This window comes from Salmo salar, chromosome 22 (assembly GCF_965601325.2).
Source record: "Salmo salar chromosome 22, fSalSal1, whole genome shotgun sequence".
Classification (NCBI taxonomy): Eukaryota; Metazoa; Chordata; class Actinopteri; order Salmoniformes; family Salmonidae; genus Salmo; species Salmo salar.
The window spans coordinates 52,475,776-52,488,952 of NC_138312.1; the positions used below are offsets into that span (position 1 = coordinate 52,475,776).

At 41.1% G+C, this 13,177-nt stretch overlaps 1 protein-coding gene across 1 annotated transcript in view; it reads right to left on the bottom strand.

Annotated features, from left to right (window-relative positions):
• cdh22 (cadherin 22) overlaps positions 1-13,177 on the bottom strand; it is a 159,324-nt gene that overhangs the window by 66,173 nt on the left and 79,974 nt on the right. The window contains exons 4-5 of the mRNA XM_045705651.2: positions 6,341-6,508; positions 2,473-2,660 (exon numbers count right to left, since the gene is read on the bottom strand). Of these exons, the coding sequence (XP_045561607.1) occupies positions 2,473-2,660; positions 6,341-6,508 (356 nt within the window). The remainder of the gene's footprint in view (positions 1-2,472; positions 2,661-6,340; positions 6,509-13,177) is intronic.

The window sequence follows — 13,177 nt, forward strand, 5'->3', positions numbered from 1 at the left end:
GTCCAGTGACACTTGTTGGGTCCGTAGAGCAACATGGAGAACACCATTGTCTTCGTGAGAGTCTCCCCTTTCCATAGAGGGTTCATAATAGTTCAACCAAACAGTTCAGACGATACAGACATTTTGTGTGAAGACGGATTTTCTGGATGTCTCATGGTCTGACAAACTCCGCTGTGCTGTAGCTTAGCCACTGATATAGGCGGATGAAAAAGGCTGATATAGGCAGATAAAAAAAAACTGATATTTGTAGCTTAAACTAACGGATTTTGATGGGGATTTTTTTAGTATCTTACTTACAGTAGATGGAATCATGACTGTTAAGGATTAAAGTCCCCATTGGCCTCATTGTGAAATCCCTGAGCGGTTTCCTTCTTCTCCGGGGTATTGGAAAACCTCCCTGGTCTTTGTGGTTGAATCTGTGTTTGAAATTCACTGCTCAACTGAGGGACCTTTCAGATAATTGTATGTGGGGGGTACAGAGATGAGGTAGTCATTCAAAAATCATGTTAAACACTATTATTGCACACAGAGTGAGTCCATGCAACTTACTGTGAAGCACATTTTTACTCCTGAATTTATTATGGCTTGCCATAACAAAGGGGTTGAAAACTTATTGACTTAAGACATTTCAACTTTTAATTAACTTGTAAAAATTGTGAAATACATAATTCCACTTTGATATTATGGGGTATTGCGTGTAGGCCAGTGACTGTACCGTATATATACAGTACTAGTCAAAAGTTTGGACACCTACTCATTCAAGGGTTTTCTTTATTTTTACTATTTTCCACATTGTAGAATAATAGGGAAGACATCAAAACCATGAAGTAACGCATTTGGAATCATGCAGTATCCAAAAAACTGTTAAACAAATCAAAATATATTTTATATTTGATATTCTTCAAAGTAGCCTTGATGACAGCTTTGACAACACACTCTTGGCATTCTCTCATCCAGCTTCATGAGGTAGTCACCTGGAATGCATTTCGATTAACAGGTGTGCCTTGTTAAAAGTTAATTTGTGGAATTTCTTTCCTTCTTAATGCATTTGAGCCAATCAGTTGTGCTGTGACAAGTTAGGGGTGGTAAACATAAGATATCCCTATTTGGTAAAAGACCAAGTCCATATTATGGCAAGAACAGCTCAAATAAGCAAAGAAAAACAACATTCCATCATTACTTTAAGACATTAAAATGTCAAGTTTCATCAAGTGCAGTCGCAAAAACCATCAAGCGCTATGAGGATACTTGCTCTCACGAGGACCGCCACAGGAAAGGAACACCCAGAGTTACCTCTGTTGCAGAGGATAAGTTCATTAGAGTTACCAGCCTAAGAAATTGCAGCCCCAAAAAATGCTTCACAGAGTTCAAGTAACAGACACATCTCAACATCAACTGTTCAGAAGAGACTGTGTTAGTCAGGCCTTCATGGTCGAATTGCTGCAAAGAAACTACAACTAAAGGACACCAATAAGAAGATTAAACTTGCTTGGGCCAAGAAACACGAGCAATGGACATTAGACTGGTGGAAATCTGTCCTTTGGTCTGATGAGTCCAAAATTGAGATTTTTGGTTCCAACCGCCGTGTCTTTGTGAGACACAGAGTAGGTGAACGGATAACCTTCACATGTGAAGTTCCCACCGTGAAGCATGGAGGAGGAGGTGTGATGGTGTGGGGCTGCTTTGCTGGTGACACTGTCTGTGATTTATTTAGAATTCAAGGCACACTTAGCCAGAATGGCTAAAACAACATTCTACAGCGATACGCCATCCCATCTGGTTTGCACTTAGTGGGACTATCATTTGTTTTTCAACAGGACAATGACCCAACACACCTCCAGGCTGTGTAAGGGCTATTTGACCAAGAAGGAGAGTGATGGAGTGCTGCATCAGATGACCTGGCCTCCACAATCACCCAACCTCAACCCAATTGAGATGGTTTGGGATGAGTTGGACCGCAGAGTGAAGTAAAAGCAGCCAACAAGTGCTCAGCATACATATATGTGGGAACTCCTTCAAGACTGTTGGAAAAGCATTCCAAGTGAAGCTGGTTGAGAGAATGCGAAGAGTGTTCAAAACTGTCATCAAGGGTGGCTACTTTGAAGAATCTAAAATATAAATATAAAATGCTATAACATTTGCAAATCTGTGTAAGCAACCAATAAACTTTGATTTGATTTAACTCAAACGCTCCGACTTAAACATTACAATGGCTGGAGCAGAGGGCAGCCGCAGTGCCCAATGAGCAGTTTAGGTCCTTGCTCAAGGAAAAATTGGCAATAGGTGGCACCTGAGATATTACTGCCAGCAACCCTCCAGTTGCCTGCTCACTCCTGACAGATTTTCTTTCACACCGTCAGCACTGGGATTTGAACCAGCAACCCTCCGGTTGCTGGCCCGCTACATTAACCTCAAGGCTATCTCTGCCCCCAAATCCAAACTGATCCCAAATCAGCTACATTCTACTCCCACCTTTTTGATAGTGATGACAGCTTCCTGCGTGTCTCCGTCGGTGGTAACCTTGAAGAGTTCCCCGCCCTCCTCGTCTTTGATCAGGTAGCTCATGTCCGTGTTCTCCCCCATGTCTGCATCTGTGGCGATCACCCTCCCCACCGGCGTCCCCACGGCCGCCCCCTCAGACACCGAAAACTGGTACATCTCTGAAGGAGAGGAATGAGGAGTAGGTGGAAAAGGAGGAGGAGGAGGGTGGAGGAAGAAGAGGAGAGAAAATGGAAGAGGGTGAAGAGAAAGGTGACAGGAGCGTGGAGGATGAAGATTAGGGGAAGGGTGAAGAAAGGGAGGAGGAAGAGAAGGAGAAGGTTAACGAGAAGGTGTAGCGGTAGAGTCGATGGTGAAGATGAGAGGAAGGAAGTGGAAGAAGGACAAATACATACAAGCCCACCATTTACTGTATATACGAGCACTCTTCCCATTGGCAAGAAAATTCAGCAAAAAGAAAATTCACCCAGGATTTTTATTCTGTAGCGCCAACTTAGTTGCACATGAATCCATCCGCCCCCAATGCTTGACCCTTAACCCAATTGGCCCTCAGCATTCCCTTTAAGTAATGCACTGGATCTTTGCTCATGTTAGACCAAGGCACTATGCGATTATGTTAACCACGTCTGGTAAAAATGCTGACCCCGGGTGATCATTGGCAGGGCGTGGAGTCTATGTATGGAAGGTTTTACGCTTACTCTTTCAATACCCTCCTGTAAAATTTCCAAAATATACTTTTTAATCAACTTTTTGTTGACCACAGCACTTCCACAGCACAAAGCAACATTTTGTGTGAGATATCAGCGCAGGGGTCAATTACATTTCAGTTCAGTCAATTCAAAACGGAAATTCCAATTCCAATTTTCCTCAATGATTCCCTATGTAAATATTTAGTTGGAATTTGAACTTCTGTTTAATTCCTGAATGAAGGAAATGTAAATGGAATTGACCCCAACCCTGTAAAACAGCTGCACTTGTCACACAACTCTGTTCTTTTCTAATAAAACGATGTATCCTCGAACCGCAGACAGCATTTTGAAAGCGCTAGGAAGTTATAGAAGAGAGAAAATCACATAGGCGACAGCCAGGAAACGAAATCAGATTATGTGAGACAAAGCGATGAGAGCATCACGACTGGAGCGTCATGACACTTGAACTTAGACTGAGCTCTCTTAGCTTTAATAACATGTATTGTTGTTTATCTCACAAAAGTGGGAGAGGAAAAGTGGGAAAGTGCAATAACACCGCTATTCACAGGCTATAGAGTCTGGAGTCTTAACAGGAAGTACCTTTTTCTGTCATTCATTATGAGCTGGTTATATGCAGAGGGTTTACAAAAGAACTAAACTTTCAATTCCACTAAGATGTCCAGGGTACAATAGAAAGGGTTGTTGAAGTTTCTAAATTATGTACTAGCGTCATAGGTAAGATTTCCCCCAGCAGGAAATACAGATTAAAGTAAAACATCCTTTTACTGAGCACCATTGTGAAATGTACAATGAAATATAATACACATTTGAAATGGACTTTGTCTTTTTTTGCTGTAGCGAGTAGTACAAGTTGGGTCCAAATTGGTTCACCTGAGATTCATTTATCAAATACAATCTGAGAAATCAAATAGAAAAGTTTCAGAATTCTAAATATTCTAAGCATTTTTACAGCCTAAGTCCCTGATTAAATATTTTACACATGCATCCTTCCTTCCTTATTTCCTTGAGCTAAGCACCTACTGTATCTAAGTGATTGGATAAGAGTAAGCAAGGTCACCAACCTATTACTTTCACCAATCCAGATCAGTAAGCACTTCAAGAAAGGTAGGAAGGAAAGACTTCTGTAGTAATGCATCCATTTTAACATTCAATATGATCTGCTGTTTTCACATTGTAAACTTAAACAGTAAGAACAGGCTGGGTAACATTGTGAAACAAAGTAGCTGGATCACCAACTTAACTGACCTTGCAGACCTTTCTCACCTGTAGTATCAGCCACCAGTGATACTCATGGCGCAATCCATTCTGAGGGACACCCAGCATCCCCTGTTTGATGAATTTATGTTGCTTCTCTCAAAGCGCAGATACAGACTCCCCACGTTCAAAACTAATAGGTCTAAACTTCATGCCAGCTGCTATCAGCTTTCTCCATACGCTGTATTGTTACTGTTAGCTGTGTACATATTGCTGTATGCATTGCTTTGCTGTATATTTATTGTCATGTGTTCAATGTGTTTTTACTACGTGCTACAAAATGAATTGCTCCCCGGGGATAATAAACACTCTACTAGTATTCAAACAGGGTCCTGTATATTGACCATAATGTTATTACATTATGGCCTTTGACCTTTCTCCAGCTGATAAATAACGGATGTCACCAACATAAATCCATACCACTGGAATGTTAAAATTGTTAAATCGGCTCCATCTTATCGTATGCAGACATATGGAAACTCCCAAAACCACTTTCATCAGATGATTGCCTAACCCTTCTTAGCGGAGTGTTTGACATGTGGATAAATATAAGTGAAATGATTTTCTCAGAGTGCTTCTGACCACTCCATGGAGTCCGATACTTCTATTACTGATGGGGGTACTTCTATTACTGATGGGGGTACTTCTATTACTGATGGGGATACTTCTATTACTGATGGGGTACTTCTATTACTGATGGGGATACTTCTATTACTGATGGGGGTACTTCTATTACTGATGGGGGTACTTCTATTACTGATGGGGGTACTTCTATTACTGATGGGGGTACTTCTATTACTGATGGTGTACTTCTATTACTGATGGGGTACTTCTATTACTGATGGGGTACTTCTATTACTGATGGGGGTACTTCTATTACTGATGGTGTACTTCTATTACTGATGGGGTACTTCTATTACTGATGGGGGTACTTCTATTACTGATGGGGTACTTCTATTACTGATGGGGTAGTTCTATTACTGATGGGGTACTTCTATTACTGATGGGGTACTTCTATTACTGATGGGGGTACTTCTATTACTGATGGGGGTACTTCTATTACTGATGGGGGTACTTCTATTACTGATGGGGGTACTTCTATTACTGATGGGGGTACTTCTATTACTGATGGGGGTACTTCTATTACTGATGGTGTACTTCTATTACTGATGGGGGTACTTCTATTACTGATGGGGTACTTCTATTACTGATGGGGGTACTTCTATTACTGATGGGGGTACTTCTATTACTGATGGGGTACTTCTATTACTGATGGGGGTACTTCTATTACTGATGGGGGTACTTCTATTACTGATGGTGTACTTCTATTACTGATGGGGGTACTTCTATTACTGATGGGGGTACTTCTATTACTGATGGGGGTACTTCTATTACTGATGGTGTACTTCTATTACTGATGGGGTACTTCTATTACTGATGGGGGTACTTCTATTACTGATGGGGGTACTTATATTACTGATGGGGTACTTCTATTACTGATGGGGGTACTTCTATTACTGATGGGGGTACTTCTATTACTGATGGGGGTACTTCTATTACTGATGGGGGTACTTCTATTACTGATGGGGGTACTTCTATTACTGATGGGGTACTTATATTACTGATGGGGGTACTTCTATTACTGATGGGGGTACTTCTATTACTGATGGGGGTACTTCTATTACTGATGGGGGTATTTCTATTACTGATGGTGTACTTCTATTACTGATGGGGGTACTTCTATTACTGATGGGGGTACTTCTATTATTGATGGGGGTACTTCTATTACTGATGGGGGTACTTCTATTACTGATGGGGGTACTTCTATTACTGATGGGTGTAAGTTCACCGCTGCCATCAATATGAGAGTGACTCACTCTGCGGAAAGCGTGGTGGGTTGTCATTAACATCTGTGATCACTATGGTCACCGTGGTGGAGCCGGAAAGACCGCCCATTTGCCCTGCCATGTCAGTTGCCATGACGACCAGCTCGTAGCGATCCTGCGTCTCCCGGTCCAGATCGGCCACAGCCGTCCGAATCAGTCCTGATAAGAGAGAGAGAGATCCAAAGGGAAAGGTCAAGTTAGCTCTTAGCTCTCATATACGATAGCCCGTTACATCTTCTCTGGTCGCAAATATCAATTTCAGAGTTTACACAGGCAGCCGAATTCTGATATTTTTTTCACTAATTGGTATTTTTACCAAACATATCAGCTCTGAAAAAGACCTGATGTGAAAAGATCGGATGTGATTAGTCAAAAGACCAATTTTTAGAATTGGGCTTCCTGTGTAAACACAGCCTATTAGAGGCACAAGTGCGGCACATTCCATTTCGCCCTCTCGACTCGTCTTGATAGAGTAGATCGTGTCACATCCGTGGCTCCATTCACATATCCTTACGGCTGAGCTCTATTAAAATTCATAATATATATGGGCCAAAATGAAGGCACACACAATTGAAGAATGAGGCTTATGTTCCGGAGAAAAAGCCTGTGCACGTCTTTCTCTGGCAGTCGGAGAGGAGTGGATTTAAGAGAGAAAACCACAACAATCTCATGAGTTGTCTTAATCCTACTCCAGTGAGCATTTTGTTCCGATGCTTTAACAACGCCCTTGGAGTACAGACCTACTGCTGTGTTTAGCCAGGTTTATATTTCTACTGAAGTAACTATAGTTGGAAGTGGATTAGTCTGAGGTTAAAAAAAAATGGAACTTTGGTGGCCCCCTTCTATTTCATACTGGTATGAACAAATATACAATATTTTGCCACTGATAAGACTTGGAATTGTCTTAATCTCACATTTGTTCTGATCGATATAATGACACTGCATATCCCTCTCCTAAACAGTACATTAAGTTATTAGCATCTACATTTGGGCATGTCCATATCAGTACAATCCCTGGAGTTGAAAGGGGTTAAACTAATCTCATGACTGAGGTCAGATCACCATAACCAATTTACATGGCGGACATTCTAAAACCATGACAGTGTAATGACAAATACCAGCTTTTTGTAGTTCGAGGAGCACCATGTGTATTTTTTCCATACAATATGTTTCCCCTTTACCTTCCAAGGTATGTTTTTCCAAGAACCTGGCGGAAAAGAACGTCCCCGTACCATTGGCAGTATACAGCCAGAGCTCAATCTGAATTACATCCTCAGCTAACACTTTATTTGGATAGTCCATCTGCAGATGCTCTATCAGTAACATTTCAACTAACTATCTACTAAACCTAGCTCTAACCTTGACCCTTATCCTAACCCTAAACTTAACCCTTACCCTAAACCTAGCCCTAATCTTAACCCTTACACTTATTCTAAACTTAACTCTAACCGTAGAAAGCAGTTGCTTATCAACAGATAGTTTGTTGATATAATCCGGACTATCCAAAGTGTGACCCATCCTCAGGGTTAAGTACAATATTTTAAAACAGAAAAGAAAATAGAAAACCAGGGCATGTGGTGAAATTCTGCTCCTTTCAGTGCAATTTCCACCCATATATATATTTAGATACAGATCCTAGACTCACAATGACCCACATGAATCTTCTCTTTGTGCCACACTGGGTTCAAAGGCCTTCTGTTTCATTTTTCTGTATTTAATTATCTGTATATGTTATGCATGTGCAACAGTGTTCCTTCCGTCCCTCTCCTCGCCCCTACCTGGGCTCAAACCAGGGACCCTTGGCACACATCGACAACAGTCAACCTTGAAGCATCATTACCTATTGCTCCACAAAAGCCACAGCCCTTGCAGAACAAGGGAAACAACCACTTCAAGGTCTCAGAGCAAGTGACGCCACCGATTGAAACTCTATTAGCGCACACCCCGCTAACTAGCTAGCCATTTCACACCGGTTACATATGTATGTATTTACTGTGGCTTACAAAAAGTATTCATCCCCCTTGGCATTTTTCCTATTTTGTTGCCTTACAACCTAGAATTAAATAGATTTGGGGGGGGGGGGGGGTTGTATCTTTTGATTTAAACAACATACCTACCACTTTGAAGATGTAAAATATTTTTTATTGTGAAACAAACAAGAAATAAGACAAAAAAAACTGAAAACTTGAGCGTGCATAACTATTCACCCCCCATAGTCAATACTTTGTAGAGCCACCTTTTGCAGCAATAACAGCTGCAAGTATCTTGAGGTATGACTCTACATGCTTGGCACATCTAGCCACTGGGATTTTTGCCCATTCTTCAAGGCAAAACTGCTCCAGCTCCTTTAAGTTGAATGGGTTCTGCTAGTGTACAGCAATCTTTAAGTCATACCACAGAATCTCAATTGAATTGAGGTCTGGGCTTTGACTAGGTCATTCCAAGACATTTAAATGTTTCCCCTTAAACCACTCGAGTGTTGCTTTAGTAGTATGCTTAGGGTCATTGTTCTGCTGGTAGGTGAACCTCCGTCCCAGTCTCAAATCTCTGGAAGACAAACAGGCTCCCTCAAGAATTTCCCTGTATTTAGCAACATCCATCATTCCTTCAATTCTGACCAGTTTCCCAGTCCCTGCCAATGAAAAACATCCCCATAGCATGATGCTACCACCACCATGCTTCACTGTGGGAATGGTGTTCTCAGGGTGATTAAAGGTGTTGGGTTTGTGCCAGACATAGCATTTTCCTTGATGGCCAAAAAGCTCAATTTTAGTCTCATCTGACCGGAGTACCGTCTTCCATATGCCTTTTGGCGAACACCAAATGTGTTTGCTAATTATTTTCTTCAAGAAATTGCTTTTTTCTGGCCACTTTTCCATAGAGCCCAGCTCTGAGGAGTGTACAGCTTAAAGTGGATCTATGGACAGATACTCCAATCTCCGCTGTGGAACTTTGCAGCTCCTTCACAGGGCTTTCTTTGGTATCTTTGTTGTATCTCTGATTAATGCCCTCCTTGCTTGGTCCGTGAGTTTTGGTGGGCGGCCCTCTCTTGGCAGGTTTGTTGTGGTGCCATATTCGTTCCAATTTTTTTTTATAATGGATCGATCTGGAGGGACTGTATCCATACATGTCATAGTGTTGCCACCATGCCTCTCTTCAGTACATGGTTTGTTGGAAGTAATCATTAAAATCCAGACAGAAAATATTTACACAAGTATCAACCTAATATCACACAGTCAACCTCTCATTTCATTTAGTAAGTTCACCATTCTGCCATTCTCAGAGTAAAACATGGTGCTCTGTGGGATGTTCAAAGTTTCAGATTTGTTTTTATAACCCAACCCTGATCTGTACTTCTCCACAACTTTGTCCCTGACCTGTTTGGATAGTGCTCTGTGGGATGTTCAAAGTTTCATTTTTTTTTATAACCCAACCCTGATCTGTACTTCTCCACAACTTTGTCCCTGACCTGTTTGGAGAGCTCCTTGGTCTTCATGGTGCAGCTTGCTTGGTGGTGCTGCTTGCTTAGTGGTTTTGCAGACTCTGGGGCCTTTCAGAGCAGGTATAAACAGTTGAAGTCGGAAGTTTACATACACCTCAGCCAAATACATTTAAACTCAGTTTTTCAATATTCCTGACATTTAATCCGAGTAAAAATTCCCTGTCTTAGGTCAGTTAGGATCACCACTTAATTTTAAGAATGTGAAATGTCAGAAAAATAGTAGAGAGAATTATTTATTTCAGCTTTTATTTCTTTCATCACATTCCCAGTGGGTCAGAAGTTTACATACACTCAATTAGTATTTGGTAGAATTGCCTTTAAATTGTTTATCTTGGGTCAAATGTTTTGGTTAGCCTTCCACAAGCTTCCCACAATAAGTTGGGTGAATTTTGGCCCATTCCTCCTGACAGAGAGGAATGAACTGAGTCAGGTTTGTAGGCCTCCTTGCTCGCACACACTTTTTAAGTTCTGCCCACAAATGTTCTATAGGATTGAGGTCAGGGGTTTGTGATGGCCACTCTAATACCTTGACTTTGTTGTCCTTAAGCCATTTTGCCACAACTTTGGAAGTATGTCATTGTCATTGTATGTCATTGTCCATGTGGAAGACCCATTTGCATCCAAGCTTTAACTTCCTGACTGATGTCTTGAGATGTTGCTTCAATATATCCACATAATTCTACCTCCTCATGATGCCATCTATTTTGTCCCTCCTGCAGCAAAGCACCCCCACAACATGATGCTGCCACCACTGTGCTTCACGGTTGGGATGGTGTTCTTCGGCTTGCAAGCCTCCCCCTTTCTCCTCAAAACACAACGATGATCATTATGGCCAAACAGTACTATTTTTGTTTCATCAGACCAGAGGACATTTCTCCAAAAAGTACGATCTTTGTCCCCATGTGCAGTTGCAAACCAGAGTCTGGCTTTTTTATGGCGGTTTTGGAGCAGTGGCTTCTTCCTTGCTGAGCGGCCTTTCAGGTTATGTCGATATAGGACTTGTTTTACTGTGGATATCGATACTTTGTACCTGTTTCCTCCAGCATCTTCACACGGTCCTTTCCTGTTGTTCTGGGAATGATTTGCACTTTTCGCACCAAAGTACATTCATCTCTAGGAGACAGAACGCGTCTCCTTCCTGAGCAGTATGATGGCTGCGTGGTCCCATGGTGTTTATACTTGCGCACTATTGTTTGTACAGATGAACGTGGTACCTTCAGGCATTTGGAAATTGCTCCCAAGGATGAACCAGACTTGTGGAGGTCTACCATTTTTTTCTGAGGTCTTGGCTGATTTCTTTTGATTTTCCCATGATGTCAAGCAAAGAGGCACTGAGTTTGAAGGTAGGCCTTGAAATACATCCACAGGTACACCTCTAATTGACTCAAATTATGTCAATTAGCCTATCAGAAGCTTCTAAAGCCATGACATCTTTTTCTGGAATTTTCCAAGTTGTTTCAAGGCACAGTCAACTTAGTGTATGTAAACTTCAGACCCACTGGAATTTTGATACAGTGAATTATAAGTGAAATAATCTGTCTGTAAACAATTGTTGGAAAAATGACTTGTGTCATGAACAAAGTAGATGTCCTAACCGACTTGCCAAAACTATTGTTTGTTAACAAGAAATTTGTGGAGTGGTTGAAAGCCGAGTTTTAAGGACTCCAACTTAAGTGTAAACTTCCAACTTCAACTGTATATACTGAGATCATGTGACACTTAGATTGCACACAGGTGTACTTTATTTAACTAATTATGTGACTTCTGAAGGTAATTGGTTGCACCAGATCTTATTTAGGGGATTCATAGCAAAAGGGGTGAATACTTATGCACGCACCACTTTTATGTTTTTGAATTTTTTAAACAAGTAATTTTTTTCATTTCACTTCACCAATTTGGACTATTTTGTCTTTGTCCATTACATGAAATTCAAATAAAAATCCATTTAAATCACAGGTTGTAAATGCCAAGGGGATGAATACGTTTGCAAGGCACTGTATGTATGCATGTATGTGTATATGTATGTATATATATTATTTTACTGCTCTGGGGATGTAATTATTTGTTTGTGTCAATTAATTATTTTTTATGTGTCAAGTTTGTTAATGTGTCAATTAATCTCATAAGGGATGGGTTGCCAATTGGCGATTTCACACAAAAAGAAAATGTCATTCATTCATTCATTCATTCATTCATGATAAACTGAACGAGATGGCAATGGGAAGAGTCTACTCTCTGGTCAAATAGCGGGAGCCAAACTCTATTCCCTGGTGGGTTATCCACATCAAATTCTATTGTTGCCCTTTCTTAGTTGATGGCACCTCTCCCAGTGCCTTGCATTGTGCTACTCAGCTAGACACACAACTTAGAGATTGCACTCACATTTAACATCAGGTAGCTGCAGGCAATGCTTGTATGTCAGCATACAGTGCACAGGCAAATTCAGTTGCCGGATATGGAGGCACATAATAATAGCTTTCAATAACAAAGGGCATGGGGAGCATCAGAAATGCATATTTTTGCATCAGCTCTTTCTTAGTCAGAACTTATTCAACAATCAAATGTTTCTTGACTGCTAACATTTGTAACATGCTTGAAAGGGGATCTCATTCATAGCATACTATATATTGCACATCAATTGTCAATGACTATGAGTCCTGTGTATTTGCCTGTTAGTCGTTTCGGATAAGAGCGTCTGCTACAGTAAATGACCAAAATGTAAATGTATTGTTATGACAGTGTCTGAGATCAGAGTGCCAGGTAGTTATGTCTCTTTCCTAGAAATGTATGGAATATAATTTAATAGAATCCTCAGGCTTTCATCCTGAGAAGAAGCTCACTTGAACTTCAATACCAAATACCACTCTGAAGTTCAAATACATTCAAATGACTGCTACTTTCGAAAAATCCCTCAGACATTGACCATTGATCATATTCTAGTCATGTATCTGGAACGGAGAAAAAGATAGTGAAGGATTAACACTCTTTTGAATGACTGGGGCGACATTAATGAGGGGAAATTCACAGCTGCTCTGTTCTCTTGATGACCTCTTCCCCCTGCACCTATTTGAATGGTTAATGTCGATAAAAAAAGAAGGGGGGGGACAAGAGTTGGTACGATCTGCAAGTCTCCAGGCCAACGTTGCCGAGACAAGGCCATTTATCATCTAGGCACTAGGGCCAACCGAATCAAAGTGGGGAGACCAAAAAAAGGAATCATTAAAAGTTTAGTGCTGCTCCCAGGAGGACATTTGCAGGCAACACAAACCTTGGGATATGCCTGAGAGACTACGATTCAAGCCCAGGTACAGGCCCTCAGACCAAAA